This window comes from Cavia porcellus, unplaced genomic scaffold (genome assembly GCF_034190915.1).
Source record: "Cavia porcellus strain 051 isolate PalLab524CR breed Dunkin Hartley unplaced genomic scaffold, mCavPor4.1 scaffold_26, whole genome shotgun sequence".
Classification (NCBI taxonomy): domain Eukaryota; kingdom Metazoa; phylum Chordata; class Mammalia; order Rodentia; family Caviidae; genus Cavia; species Cavia porcellus.
Window position 1 is genome coordinate 28,907,552 of NW_026947509.1, and position 13,934 is coordinate 28,921,485.

The 13,934-nt window shown below is 48.6% G+C and overlaps 1 protein-coding gene across 12 annotated transcripts in view; it reads left to right on the top strand.

Moving 5' to 3' along the window:
* Window positions 1-13,934, top strand: part of Hdac4 (histone deacetylase 4) — a 250,630-nt gene that overhangs the window by 179,272 nt on the left and 57,424 nt on the right. For all 12 annotated transcript variants that reach the window (XM_063237018.1, XM_063237019.1, XM_063237017.1 and 9 more), the window contains one exon: window positions 11,780-11,900. In XM_063237018.1, the coding sequence (XP_063093088.1) occupies window positions 11,780-11,900 (121 nt within the window). The remainder of the gene's footprint in view (window positions 1-11,779; window positions 11,901-13,934) is intronic.

The window sequence follows — 13,934 nt, forward strand, 5'->3', positions numbered from 1 at the left end:
AAATGCCTGTCATGTTATGGGGATGCTAGGGTCACGCAGCAGGTGTTCTCCTGCAGCAGGCTTTTCACTTCTGAGCTTCTTGAGCTCACCCACGTGGCGGCACTCGTTTATTTCCTCAACAGCATGGGTCTGTGGGTGACCATGACACTTGGTTTACTGTTCTTGGTACTTCCCTTTGTGTGTTCCCCAAAGTGACTCCTGGCAGGGCTGCTGGGTGCCACGCACAAAACATGCATTGGCCTGCCTTGCAGATTTCCAGTCCATTCCAGCCAGAGCAAACACTAGAAAGAGACAGATGCAGACAGGTTTGAGGCAAGGTCCTGCCCTCCGTTGGGCGGGCAGGAAAGGGCCATCAGGTGGTCAGGCAGTTCAGTGTCTAGGCCCTCCTGTCCCATATCTTCCCATCAGGTGGTTGGGCCTCAGTTACTCATGTCATCAGCTAGCCAGGCCTTCGGGAGGATTGGGCTGCTGCCCAAGTGGATTTCTTTGTCACCTGAGAGCCTTGGCCCTGGTAGAGGAAGCTGACACAGGTGACCTTAAGTTGAGGCTGTCTGCATTTTAATCACATCCAGAGGACATTCCTTGTGGCACTTAGTAGGCATGTGACTGAATAATAGGAAGAACCCAGCCAGTTGGATCCTTAAAGGAGCTTCTCACCAGGTGGAGCAAGACTGTGTGCTAAGCTGCTCACACCTGTTTAGGTTTAAACTCCCAGAAATTTGCACCTCAGGAAGTGGGGAAGGAGGACTTGCGGGGGCTGGGAGGGGTGCTCCTAGCCCAAGATCAACCTTCTGCAAGGACAGAAAGAGCAGTGATTCTGAGGAGGGCCCTTGCCACACAGATGAGACAGGCCAGTGTGTACTAAGGCCATCGCAGGAGTGGTGGAGCAGAGCCCAGAGCAGAAGGGGCAGAGCATCAGAGTCCCTTCGTAGGGACAGCCTGGCCACTGTGCTAGGGGCCGGGCAGAGCAGGGCTTTTGAGGGCTGTCCCTGAGATCATGCTGATGAGGCAGAGGGGGAGGCCTGTCAGGTGCTTGGCATTCTGGGGGTGGGGCACCAGGGTTTACTGATCTCATGAACTAAGCCCATGGATAGTGGGGGTGCCCCTTAGTATATGGGAGCAGCATATTGGTGATGGCCTTCCTCAGTTTTCCGTCATTGTCAGCCAGGATTTTGAGTCCAGTGTACGAGCCAGTGTTGCTCTTACAGCCTCTGTGGGGTATTCATGGGGTGACCAGGGAGGGAGTTCTTGCCCTACTCCCAAGTCCTCTGCTGCTACACAGCGGCAGGTGACATGAGGAGTTGTGTCTCCCAGCATGCACTTGGTACTTAAGATTCAGCATGAACAAATTGCAGAAACCCCTTATCTGCAAATAATGAAAATGGTCAGCCACACAGACAAACCATTTTAGCAAGCTTTTGTTGAAATTTTAACCTATACTAATGCACAGCAACGTAAGATACTATATGCTTAACACTTTCTTGTAAAGCCAGTTTTTCACTTTGTTTATGTTGTATATGCATGGAGAGGAACATAGTCTGTAGTCTGTTGGAAGCTACTAGAGAAGTAGCAACAAACTTGTGCCACCTTGTCACCTTCCCCCCCAGCAAAGCACCCAGCACTGGGTATCACCTGCCACCTGAACGCTCTTTTCTTCCTGCTGACCTCTGGCGCAGGTTAATTTGACTGCTTTTGAAATGTATATAAATGGAACCATTAATACATAAGCTTTGTGTATTGCTTCATCCATTCACAGAAAGCTTGTGAAATTCGTACCATTGCATATTTGCCAGAGCTCCTTCCCTGTTCCTGCTGCTTCTTGTCGCATCGCTGGATGCTCCAGCATATTCCCTGTTGTGTACCCGGTAGCTGGTTCCTGGCTGGAGCATTCTCTGCTCTGTACTTTCTGTTGAATGGGTAATTGTGAGGAGGAACTTCATGATGCCCACAAGTTCACAGAGTAGCTGTGACCAAGTCCAGCTCCCACCGGGTCTGCAGCAGAGCTCCAGTGGCCAGTCCTCACAGCACCCACTGTGTCACTCCTGGTGAATGCAGTGATGTAGGCAGTACCTGCTGGTACCTGCAGGTTCGACTCCCATGTCACCAGTGACAAGATGCGGTGTGTCTTCATGCGCTGTTGCCCAGTGGACGTCCCCATCTCTCACGTGGTCACTTGGGCCTCTTGCTCTGTTTCCATAAGCTGTCTCATGTCTGTTTCGGGTTGGAGCTGGTCGTCTCATCTTCTGGAGCCCTGCTCTCTGTCAGTGCACATGTTGGGAGCCCCTTCTCCACTGTGGGCTTTGCTTTTCACCGTCAGTGGTAGAAACAGAGCACATGTTCTTATTCTCATGTGGCTTGATTTCTCAGTGTTCTCTTCTGTGTGCTTGTGTTGGTTCAAGGATCCTTTCCCAGCTGGGCTTGGTGGAGCGTGCCTATAATTCCAACACTCAGTAGGCTGGGGCAGGAGGATCAGAAGTTCTAATCATTTGGGTAGCAACTGAGATTGTCTCAAGATGGAAAAAAAAAAAAGGCTAAGCATGTGACTCAGTGGAAATGCTCTAGCCTCAGTGCCCAGTTTCAAAAAGGAAAAAAGAAGGAAGCTACAAAATCACAAATATATTCTTTTTTGTCATCTTTCATTCTGCCAGGAAGTGCTGTATACAATGGGCCACCAGGGCTGCTGCATGCAGGGCATCCCTGTGGGGACATGCAGCTCCCCTGGACCCTCCCCTTGGCACGTGAGTCAGACATGGTCACCTGTGTCTACTTCCACTTTCCCTGTGAGCCAGCCAAGGCTGGCCCCGTGCTGACCTTGCTCTTTGGTACTAATTACTGCACCTTGGGCACAAGGCTCCGCCCAGCAGTACCAACCTTTAATTTTTCATTGAAAGCTTAGAATCAGTTCTCACTGTCCACGGTAACAACTGGGGTTTTACACTGATTCTGTGGGTTAGGTTAGGAAGACTTGATATTTTTATATTATTATTATTTCTAGTCTTAAATATTTCTTTAGGCTTTTAAATATTTTTTAAATTGTTATGTTTTATGTACAAGAGCTTGTATATATTTTAGTAGATATATGTGAAGCCATCTGATAGTTTTTAACACTTTTGCAAATAGCTTAGATTTTGTGATTTCAGAAAGCAATTTATTTTTGACTCTGGCTTTTGTACCCAGCCACCTCACTAAGCTCAGATATTCTAATTATTGGTAGATCAATTTAGACTTTTCAGGAAATTGTATCATCCATGAATAAGCACAGGCTTAGTCCTTCCTTCCCAAGCAGGATACCCTTTTTTTTTTTGTACAGAGGATCAAACTCACAACCTCACACATGCCAGTCAGACGCTTATGCTGCTGAGCTAAATTCCCAGTCAGGATACCTTTTATGCCTTTCCCTTGTGTGGTTTACTGAAGGGTCTGGGACATGGAGAATAGTGTGGGCAGACCGTGGTGCTGTGGCTGTCACTGTCCGCCTTGCCCTGTGCCATTTTCCTTATGCTTTTCATTTGCTTGTGTATTTGTTTCTAACAGGGGCCTCTGTGTCTGTTTAGGGGTGGTTCCCTTCCAGTCCCAGTTTGTTAGAGTTTCAGTATGAAAAGTTACTGCTGTTATCAGCTATTTCAGCATCTTTTGGAGATGGTCATATGATTTCTCTGCTGTATTTGATTGATGTAATGAATTACACAGATTTGTTCGAACAGAATTTCTAACTTTTTTTTAAATGACCTCTTTTGGCCTTAGTGATACTATATTATCTGTTTCATGTACTGCAAGCTTTGAACTGCTAGTACTTGGTATGTGTGCAACTGGATTCACGAGAAAGCTTGCCTAGCAATGGCCTTTCCTGTCATGTCCTCATCAGGTTCTGCAATTGTGACTGTGCTGGCCTCATGAGTATCATTCTCTCTTATTTGTCATTACAGTTTAAATCTAAAATGTACCCCCAAAGTCATACCTGTATAGGGGTAGGTCCTGGTCCAGAGAGGTGGGTCACAGGTGGTGTGACCTAGAACTGTGTCCTGGCCCTGGCTCTCTCTGTTTCCATGCTGGTAGGCTGCGATGGGTGGAACAGCTCCTCCACGGTGTCTTACCATATCTTCTCCTTCCCAGGAACTGCCAGCTTTGACTGAACTCTCTGGAACTATGAGTTGGAATAAGCGTCTCCTCCTGTAGGCTGTAGGAGTTGGGCATTCTGTGCCAGGGACTGGAAAGTAACTAGTACATTTGTGCTTTCTCTGTTTTTCTTGGTCAGTTTCTCCAGAGGTTTATCAAGTTTAATAGTCTTTTTCAAAGAACTAGCTCATGGCCTGATGGATGCTATGTGTTGAGTATTTGTTTGTTTATTTCATTAATTTTTACTAAGCTTATTCATTTCCTATCTTCTACTTTTAGTTTAATATGCAGCTTTTTCTAGTTTTATGAGACAAATACCTAAATTACTGATCTCAGTCTTTTCTAACATGTGTATTGTATTTGTAATTTTCTCCAAAGATACAACATTAACTGTATCCTGTAAGTTTTGATATGTAGTCTAACCATCTTTGTCTTTTAACTGGTCTGGCCTATTTATATTAATACAATTATTGATATGCTTATACTTAAGTATATTATTGTACTACGTGAATCCTAACTGTCCCAACTATTTCTCTTTTAATTTGTTTTGTTTTTAATCTCCTTTTCTACTAGCTAGATATTTGATCCCTTTCTTGCCATCCTTTTTATCCTTGGCATCACACTTGCTGTCATTAACCTATGACATCTGATCTAAATTGATATTTTTCTCTATCTACTCTATGATAATGTAAAATCTTTGGGTACTTTAGCTCTTAACTTACATACTATCTGTTTTGTATTAACATTTATGTTCAAAACATATAAAACTAGTATTTTGCTAATTAGGAGTTACACATTTACCCTTTCTACTTTTATTTATTTCCACGTTTGAACGTTCCTCTGTGATTTGCTTTCATAAAGGTCTAAGTGTGATGATCTCACCATTCTGTGATTTTACATAAATCTTTGAAAGTCATTTTGTGCAGAACTGTAGGTTTGTATTTAGTTTTTTCTCGGCACTCTGAGGACCCTGTTCCCTTTTCTGCTGACCTCTGTTGTTTATCTCCAAAAACTTAGCAATTAGGCTTATTATTCTTTCTTCGGAGATCATCTCTTTTTCCTGGCTACTTTTAAGATTTTTCTCTTGATCTTCTGTTCTCATTTATTCTACTTGAGTGTCACAGGTTTTAAATCCATATTTTGTAATACCCTTATCAGTTCTTAGAGCTAATTATTCCCAGCTTTCATCCCAACATGTGTTGCTTTTTCTCGTCTCTACTTTCTGTCCACGAATCTTCAGGTGCACCTGTGCTGGCCCTTTCTCTGTGTCCCCAAGCTGTCCCAAGTGTCTTCTCTGCTCCAGTGTGGCTGTTCTTGAATCTGTGATGCACTTGTTCACTTTGCACCTCACCTGCAGAAGAAACTGCTGCTGAACTCCTCCCTGGGGTGTTTAATTTATTTAATGTCCAGTTCTAGATAACTGGATTGAGTCTTGTCCTTAGAGTACCCTGTGGCTAGGTTTGCCCTGCATGTCGTTTGCTTTAATTTGTTGTCAGTCTGTCTCCCCAGGGTGCCAGAATACTAAGCTTGCATCTTACATTGCATGAAGAGCTCCAGAGTGTGTGTGGGTGTAGGGCGCCCCTGCCCTCCTTTAACGTGGCGTTACACTGCTGCATGTCCTTGGTGAAAGGTCCCAAAACATCTTGAGTCAGCGCAGGCAGGTGCTAGCTGTTTTGAAGTTGAGTTTGAGGCCTGCTTGAGCCAAGGTGTGAGCCTGTGAGGGATGGCCCTTTCCTCCTCTCCTCCTCCTGCATCCCAGGGCTCCCTCCCTGCCCCAGCTCTGTCCGCTGCCTTTTTCCAGGCTACAGGTGCTACCTAAGAGGAGGCAGCCGGGATCCTGGCTCTCATCACCCCTCTGCCTCGGGCTGGACCGTGTATAGGCCTCTGTGCCCTCCTGCGGGGGTCACAAATTCTGTCCAGCTCTCCCACCTAGACCTGATGGACTTAATTCAGTTACCTTGTCTGAATGGCCCACAGCAGTGGGCCTCACAATTCTGTTACTGAGAGCAAAATGCTAGGTGAGCTTTGATTTTCCTCGCATGGTCTTTCCTGTACACTGCTTGTTTTCTTCATTGCATCTAGACTTGAAAGGCTATATTCCAATTTGGAGATTTGCCTTCATGTAATTTTTAGATTACAAAATTAACATTTTGCCTTTCATTAATCCTCATCAGATTTGGAGTATTTCTAAATGGGACTTGAAAAAATCCTTCTGTTCTAAAAGGAATTAAACAATTAGCAACAAAATGCAGTTCTTAAAGTCATTCTTAATATAAATTTGTTAGTATATCAAGCTAATTTTAAATTAGAATTGAGATATAGTCTAATAGTCTAAGTGCGCCCGTATTTTTTAAATTTTTACCATTTCAAAACCTACTTTTTTACCTAAGGTTGTGTTGCCTGTGTACTCAATTGTGTGTTTCTCTTATTGCACTGTTTGTAAGTTAAGTAATTGTTTTTATATATGAAGTTAACATTTTTACCATAAATTATTACAACACTGCTCTTGAAATAATCAATGCACTTTAAATTTTTTCACTTTGACAGAATTTCAGTATAGAAAGCATATGAAGACAGTTTTTACTTTACCGTAGCTCTAGTTTTATACCAGTATTTAGAAGGAAACACTCATCCCAGGTGACACCTGTCACACCACTTAGATAGGATGACTCACCCAGCTGCAGCTGCAGGGGACAGAGACCAGGAAACCTCAGCCTGGGGCTGGGCAAAGTCAGGCCCGTGATCTTACAGCACCCACTCATGAGTTCCATGTACAAGCTGGGCCTTCTATGAGGGGCTGGTGTAACCCTTATCACCCTCGTGCCCCTCAGGGCAGTCTCCTGCCTGAAGCTCTTCAGGAGATTGTCATGTTCTGAGAACTGGGGTCTGAGAACTGAGTGAGAACTCTGCTCCCTCCTGGCTGTGCGGCCACCCCACTGCTCACTTTGTGGGGCCCCTCCCCTCCAGGCAGGCTGCCCCACCACTGGCCAGCAATACACGGTCCACACAGGAGCCTTGGCAGGGATCTGGCTGTGTACCTGCTGCCCAGAAGCTGGGGCTGCAGTGCCAGGCACACCGGGACCCCAGTCCCTCTGCACCTCCATGTTTCCCTCGCGCCTCAGCATGTACCCGACTTGTTTCCTACAGACCAGGAAATGCAGTGGTTGTTCATCCAAGGATTGAATTCACATTTCTACCTTATCTGTGCTACAGCTAACCAACAAATCAATTCTTCTGATTGCTGTAAAGCAACTCAGTCCAAATTGCTTTCTCCTGGTTTACCAGAATCTGGCAATAAAAATAGCACTGAAGGCCCACAGAATATTGGACTTTAGGAAACATTCTGGGGCTGTTTACAGTCAAAAGCAATTTCTGTGCTGCACATTAATCGCTGTCCACCCTCAACTGGGCACTGGAATGTTCTCCACTATGCAGCCCCATTGCAGGCAGTGGCCCAATGGTCTTGCTCTGTGGATTTGGGTGGCCAGGTTTTATTATTAATAATAAACCATGTACAGTCAGGTACTTGGCAAGCTTGCGCTGGCTCTGCAGCTTTGGTGTGGTCTTGAGAGATGCAAGGGAGAAAGGCCCAAGTGGTGTGGGCCCTCAGGCCAGATCGGGGTGCCTCCCTGTGGCAGGTTCTTGCTGATGTCAGTTTAAAGCCCAGAGGATTTGGAGCGCCTCCATTTTTTAAGGATTTGCAAATGAACTGCACAGCATCTGATAGTTTCTTGAGGTTTTGTTTTAAATGAACTTTTTACTAAATATTTCATTCAAAAGTTTTGTTAAATTTGTAAACATTTGGAGTCTAGATGGCTCTGCAGTTTTATATATTGATATCAAACAATACTAGAAATGAAACAAACAGTAAGTTATTATAGCTCATGCCTGTTCTCATCCCCTGTGGTAGGGTCGCACTTTTCAGGTGTTATCTGTTTCAGTGACTGACACTTAGGAACCTCAGCGGCCCTGCCCCAGCCAAGGCAGATCTGCCTCAGGGCCGACAGGCGGCAAAAGGCCTATCCCAACGGATACACACCTGACATGGAAAGCAGCTCCTGGCCCACTGTGAAGCCACACATCCTCACAGCCAAGTAAAGCACAAAAGGAGTCAGTCACAGGGACGCCAGGCGGACCTCTGTGCTGCTCATCCCACCATCCATGTCCAGGGACCCACTTTCCCGGCAACCTCGGGACCCGGTGCTTGCCCAGTACATTCCAGGCTACCTGCAGCCACTCCTCCCCACCCAGGTGCCTGCTCTTCTCCTCTCCTGTCCAGCTTGCTGAGCACCCCGGGCCTCCTGCCCTTCACCCCTGCAGCTAAGCGGCTGTGTCTCACCTCCCAGTCCCACTGGTTGAGTGTGAAAGTCTGTCCAGTAGATGAACGAGAACAACAGGAAGTAAGTTTTTTTAAAAAAAGAAAAAGAACATTTGCGAAATGTGCTGTCTACTTACTGAAAGATTTTTAATTCTGGAACTTTCCTGTAAGTGGAGAAATCTGGACATGAGTGTTTATGAAGGAGATGCAGGGTGGGGATCATAGTCTTCCTCTCTTCAATCTCACTTGGCAGAGTTGGAAGGACCAAAGGAGACTTTTAACTGTGTTAGGAGGTCAGGAGCTCGGGCTTGCTGTGCTGCTGTTCCGGCCAGCTGTGCTTCCCCTGATTGTCACTAAGCTGGAGTTGCACATTTTGCTGCCAGGCAGCTTGAACCACTGTTGCTTCAAGCTGGCGGGGCCTTTCTGAGCTACGCCGTGCCTCAGGGGTTTCCCGGCCAGTGCAGAGACACAGCTAACCTACAGCACAGCTGGTCCACAGGGCACAGCTGCTGCTCCCCAAGTGACCCTGGACCTGTACTCTGGAGATGAGATTCTGGGAATGCCCTGGGATCAGCAAAGCATAGTTGCTACTTCCCACAGACATGGGGTAAATGGCAGGGCCTGTGCTTCCCAACAGGAGCTGTGGCCATGCCACCTAGGTGCCTTTTCCTAAGGAGGAAGGCCAGCGGACACAGGCTGGTTTGCCAAGAGGCTTAGGGGCTTGGAAGAGCCTGATGGGTCACCCCCTGACTGGCTGGAAGGGCTGCCATCACTGTGGATGTCACCCTCCCTATCATGCAGCCTGACCCTTTGCCAGCGCTCAGCAGCTCTGGGTGGTTCCATTAGGAAAGCCAGCCATATTGGCAGTGTAAAGTGAAAGGAAGCTCCTTCTTTGCTTTTTCATTTCTTTCCCAGAAGGTAAGCTCGTTGCGTGTACCTAACTGGCAGGCTTGCATTGCACCTTCTGTTACTGTAGCTTTAACTCGCTGGATCCCCCCTCCTGGCGTTTTCTTTGCTGCTGGCTACTTTATAAGTTTATAGGGTCATCCCTCTGCATGGGTTATGTCACCGTGCATGCATTAAGAGTCAGTCTGTGGCTCTCAGGAGCCCCTGTGACTGTGTCCAGGGATGCCCCAGCAGAGCACATGTCCTGCAGTGTGCAGGGCCCCAGCGAGTCCACGTGTGAGGGAAAGACACCAGGCTCCACTGTTCATGAGTAGTGCCACAGTCTCATGACGGTTGCTCTGGTCTCTGGTCCTGGATCCATCGTGCACACCTTCAAGTGCACAGGAGAGCCTTGCTGTGGTCAGGACCTTCCTCACATGCCCGTCCTCAGCAGCACACACCGGGGGTCCCTATGAGTCGATTCTCTGTGTGCTCAGACGAGGTTGTCTGCAGACTGCAGCCTGTGCTCTGTGCTGCCCCCTGCCTATGCCCTCTCAGCTGAGTTCTTCCTTAGTTTCCAGGTCCTGCTGCTGCCAGGCTAGACCTCTCTCCAGGGAAACTGGTCCACCCTCCCTCATATACCCCACATCGGACTGTGCTGTATGACCTCTGAAGGATGTGTGACACTCAGGGTAGCACTGGATATCTTGAATGTGTGGCAAAAGGTAGCCAGGAAAATAATTCAGCTCATGATATTAATAATACAGTGTCACTTTGTCAAAATACCTGTAGAACCTCTCAGCAGCAAGATTGATTTCAGGTGTATTAGTGTGAAACTTGGAAAAGATAGTAGCAGCAAATGAACAAATGAAAACCCCACACCAGAACAAGATGGGTAGGCTGAAAATGGTTTTTTTGATGAGACTTTTGGGGGGTTTTGGCTGTACTGGTGATGAACACCCCTGCCTTGCACATGCAAGGCAAGCGATGTACCACTGAGCCACACCCCAGCTCACACAGTGATTATTTATCAAAGCCTTGGAAAGAAGACAAGCTTCAAGGGAATGGCAAAAGTCACAAAGGAAAAACTGGGATAGACTTGATGAAAACAAGCATACAGACATGAGGACACCCAGATTTTAAAGGAAACCAGTAACTAGGGTAGTTTATACACACCCAAAATAATCTAAGAGCCAGGCATGACTTCCCCTGACCTCAGCTGAGTCGGCCCGAGCCTCACCTAACCCCTTGGCAACCTCCCCCAGCAGGTCCCTGTGCACTTGTCTCTGCACAGGGCTCAGTGTCAGTCATAGGTGCTTAGTAGGTTTATGATTATGGAACATGTGCAATTCAAGGGGATGAAACCTGTGTGCATCCCTGTTGCCTGATTACTCCCACAGGCACGGAAGCGCTGCTGAACAAAGCTAGCTGGAAACAAAGTGCATCAGGGGATGGAAGTGGTTATCAGGAACACCCAGCCACTCAGCCAAGCCTCTCAGTGCTGAGTGGGGACCTGAGTGCTGGGGAGCAGGCAGCTGCCCCCTGTGCTCCATGGATGAGGGATGAGTTAGCTAGTGAGAGCACGTTTCGAAAGCAGTTTAGCAAGGTGTGCCAGAGCTGTCTGAAGTTTGTGAGGTAGAGCTCACCTCTGCTGAATGAGTAGTTCTGAACAGATAGAGTGCCATCCACTCCTAAGTGTCTGTGGCATGATAGCTTGTGACAGCAGCTGAGGTCAGGGGAGGTCAGGATGTGTATGGCAATGTGTGCCCTCACCATGCATGGTCTTCTGGACCTTCAGGAGTGCTGTTCAAGTACTGTGTGACCCCAAGGAAAACACTGCTGTGCTCCTTAGCAGCAGACTGGTGCCACTCCAGGGTGCAGACCCAACCCGACTAGGCCTTGAGTCCTGGGAGAGTTCGGGTCCTTAGGTCTGTTTCTCAGACTGCTGGTTTTCTTTAATGGGGCTTCCAGCAGCAGTCACTGCCACTGCGAGAATACCTGAGAACACGTGGCTGCTCCTTGTCACAGTCTGCACTGAAGTCCGATCTCTTGTGCCTGTGGTGCCAGGCCAGAGAAGAGGGCCGCCCCTGACCCTGGGTAAGCACACTGCTGTGCTGGCCATACAGCACTCATGGGCAACCTACCTGTGGTGTAACTTGGTCCCTTCATGTGCCTGAGGCAGGAACACTTTCCCAGAGTCCTCTTCTCAGGCAGCAGTGTGAATGAGACCCCTGTGCTTCCTGTGAGGATGCCAAGCTGTGTTAGCCAGCAAAGAGTTCCTCCTGCGATCCCATCTGCATCTTCAGTAGGACACAGTGCTTGGCCTCTGCGGGACAAAGGCCTCCCACTCGGGCTGCTTGCAGCTTCAGCAGTGTTCTGCACAGCCTGCCGCCCACTGCATCCTACTTGATGGCTCCCCACTGCCTCCCTGGACCTCACCCCTCTGTTCACACTTGCCAGGTGCTGTGGCCAGCACAGAGGTGAAGATGAAGCTCCAGGAGTTTGTCCTCAACAAGAAGAAGGCGCTGGCCCACCGGAACCTGAACCAGTGCATTTCCAGTGATCCCCGCTTCTGGTATGGGTAAGTGGCCTGGCCACTGGGCCCAGCACGACACATGATGTGTGGCAGGTTTGTACAGACCCAGTTCTCACTGGGTAAGGCAGAGTGGGAAGGGGGCAAATTGAAACCCCCAAGTGCTATAGGACTGAACACATGCAGCCGGCACCCGATAGGGGAGGCAGACTTCAGGTCATCCAGCACCGCTCCTACCTGGGCCCAGTCCTCACTCTTAGTATTTGGTGCTGTCCTTCAGCTGCATGAGGAGCTGCCCACAGGGGAAGCCTGGGCTGAGTGGCCCATCTGCACCTGCCAAATTCCCACCCAGTGTTCTGTTGAGTCTGGGCAAGTCCGTAAGCATCTTGGCCCTACCAGTGCCTTCACGGTGAGCAGACATGGCAGGAGAGCAGAACGAAGCCCTACGCCGGTGTGTCTGTGGAGGCCTCGTCGGCAGGGCAGGGGAACAGTAAGGTGGCGTCCTCAGTTAGCACACAGTTCTCTTCAGTTCTCAAGGGTCATTTGGTTACTAGAAAAGCAACAATAGTGTCATTTTTCATAAATCAAAGTGTTATTGGCAGTTTCATTGGGAAAAAAAAACAGCTATTCCGAGAGCCTCAAAAGGTACAGCTCTGGGTACTAAAACGCCACCACATCCCATTGGGATCATTTGTCTGTTTCCATGGTTGACCTCAGCTAGCCTCAGAAACCCTGAGAGTCTTTCTCATAATGAGACTGCTCATCAGGCTTCACACACTGCAAGTCCGTAGAATGCCCTTGCTGTTTACGTAACCTTGCAGAGACGCATGAAAGCGGGTGGCTCAGATGAAGCCACAAGTGACAGTAGTGAAAAGCACTGGCAGCCAGTGGTAGGGCCCCTGCGAAACACCAGCACCTTCCTTCTGTCCCTCTTCCTGTGCTATGGCCCACAGCTGGGGGCTCTGCTGTACGAGAGCTCCATGTCCTCCTGTTGGCCAGGCCCCGCCTGCTGAGGCAGAAAAGGCAGCTGAGACCATGGTCTAGAGGTAGTGACCATGGAGCCCAGAGCTGAAGAAGATGTAGACACCCAGGAATGAGAGGCTGTGGGACAGGGGGAGGGATCCCTTATATCTCCCGGGTGCAGTGAGGCACAGACCTGTGGGAAATTGTCATCAGTGCAGCGGCGCAGGAAGAGCTGCAAGTGGCATCTGTGTGACAGAGTAAGATATAAAGCTGGATGCCTTGGCTTAGCTGTGTGGAAGAGCAGAACGAGGGGCCAGGCTGCCTGTGAGGGAGGACACCTCCTGAGTCACAGGCCTGGGGGAGGGCTTAGAGAGGAGGGCGGGTCCAAGGTGCTTGGGGGCAGGAGGGCTCCAGGGCACCCCAGGGTGGTTCCCAGCCAGCATCAGCACTGTTTCCTCAGTGAAATGGTTGGGGCAGTTCGCTGTCTCCTTCAGAGAGTCTCAGGGAGGGTTAAGAAAGTTACCCCAAGGGTATCAGCCAGGGCACAGGCTCATTTTCACCTAGTTTGGTGAGCTGCTTGTTTTCCCATCCACCCACAACCCATGGCGGTCAGGAAGCAGGTCTGCACGTAAGGAGCTGAGCCACGATCCCAGCACTGTGCCACCCTGACAGTCAGTTCAAAGCTAATTAGGTCTGAGCACCAGCACTGACCCAGTGAAACATCAGATGACAATGTGGGGACACCGTGAGAGCCTTAGGGCAGGAGTGAGCAAAGGACACTGACAGGAGATCAAAAACTTGAAGCACTAAACTTCATCAAAATTGAAAACTGTGCTCTTTGTAAGACACCTTAAAGACAATAAAAAGGCAAGGAACAAATTGGAAAGAGATGGTCACAGTGCCTATATCTGACAAGCCATGAGTAAAGCTCCTGCAACTCAACAGTGAACAGATAAGCAGCCCACAGGAATACAGGCAAAGAGTTCAATAGGTGCTTCGTAAGGAGGGTATGTGGATGGCTGTGCACCCATAGAGAGAGGCCCAGGACCCCACAAGGCACCTAGGGTGCACCAGGGAGCCACAGTGAAATGCAGCCTCACACCTGGAGCTGGCTCAGCC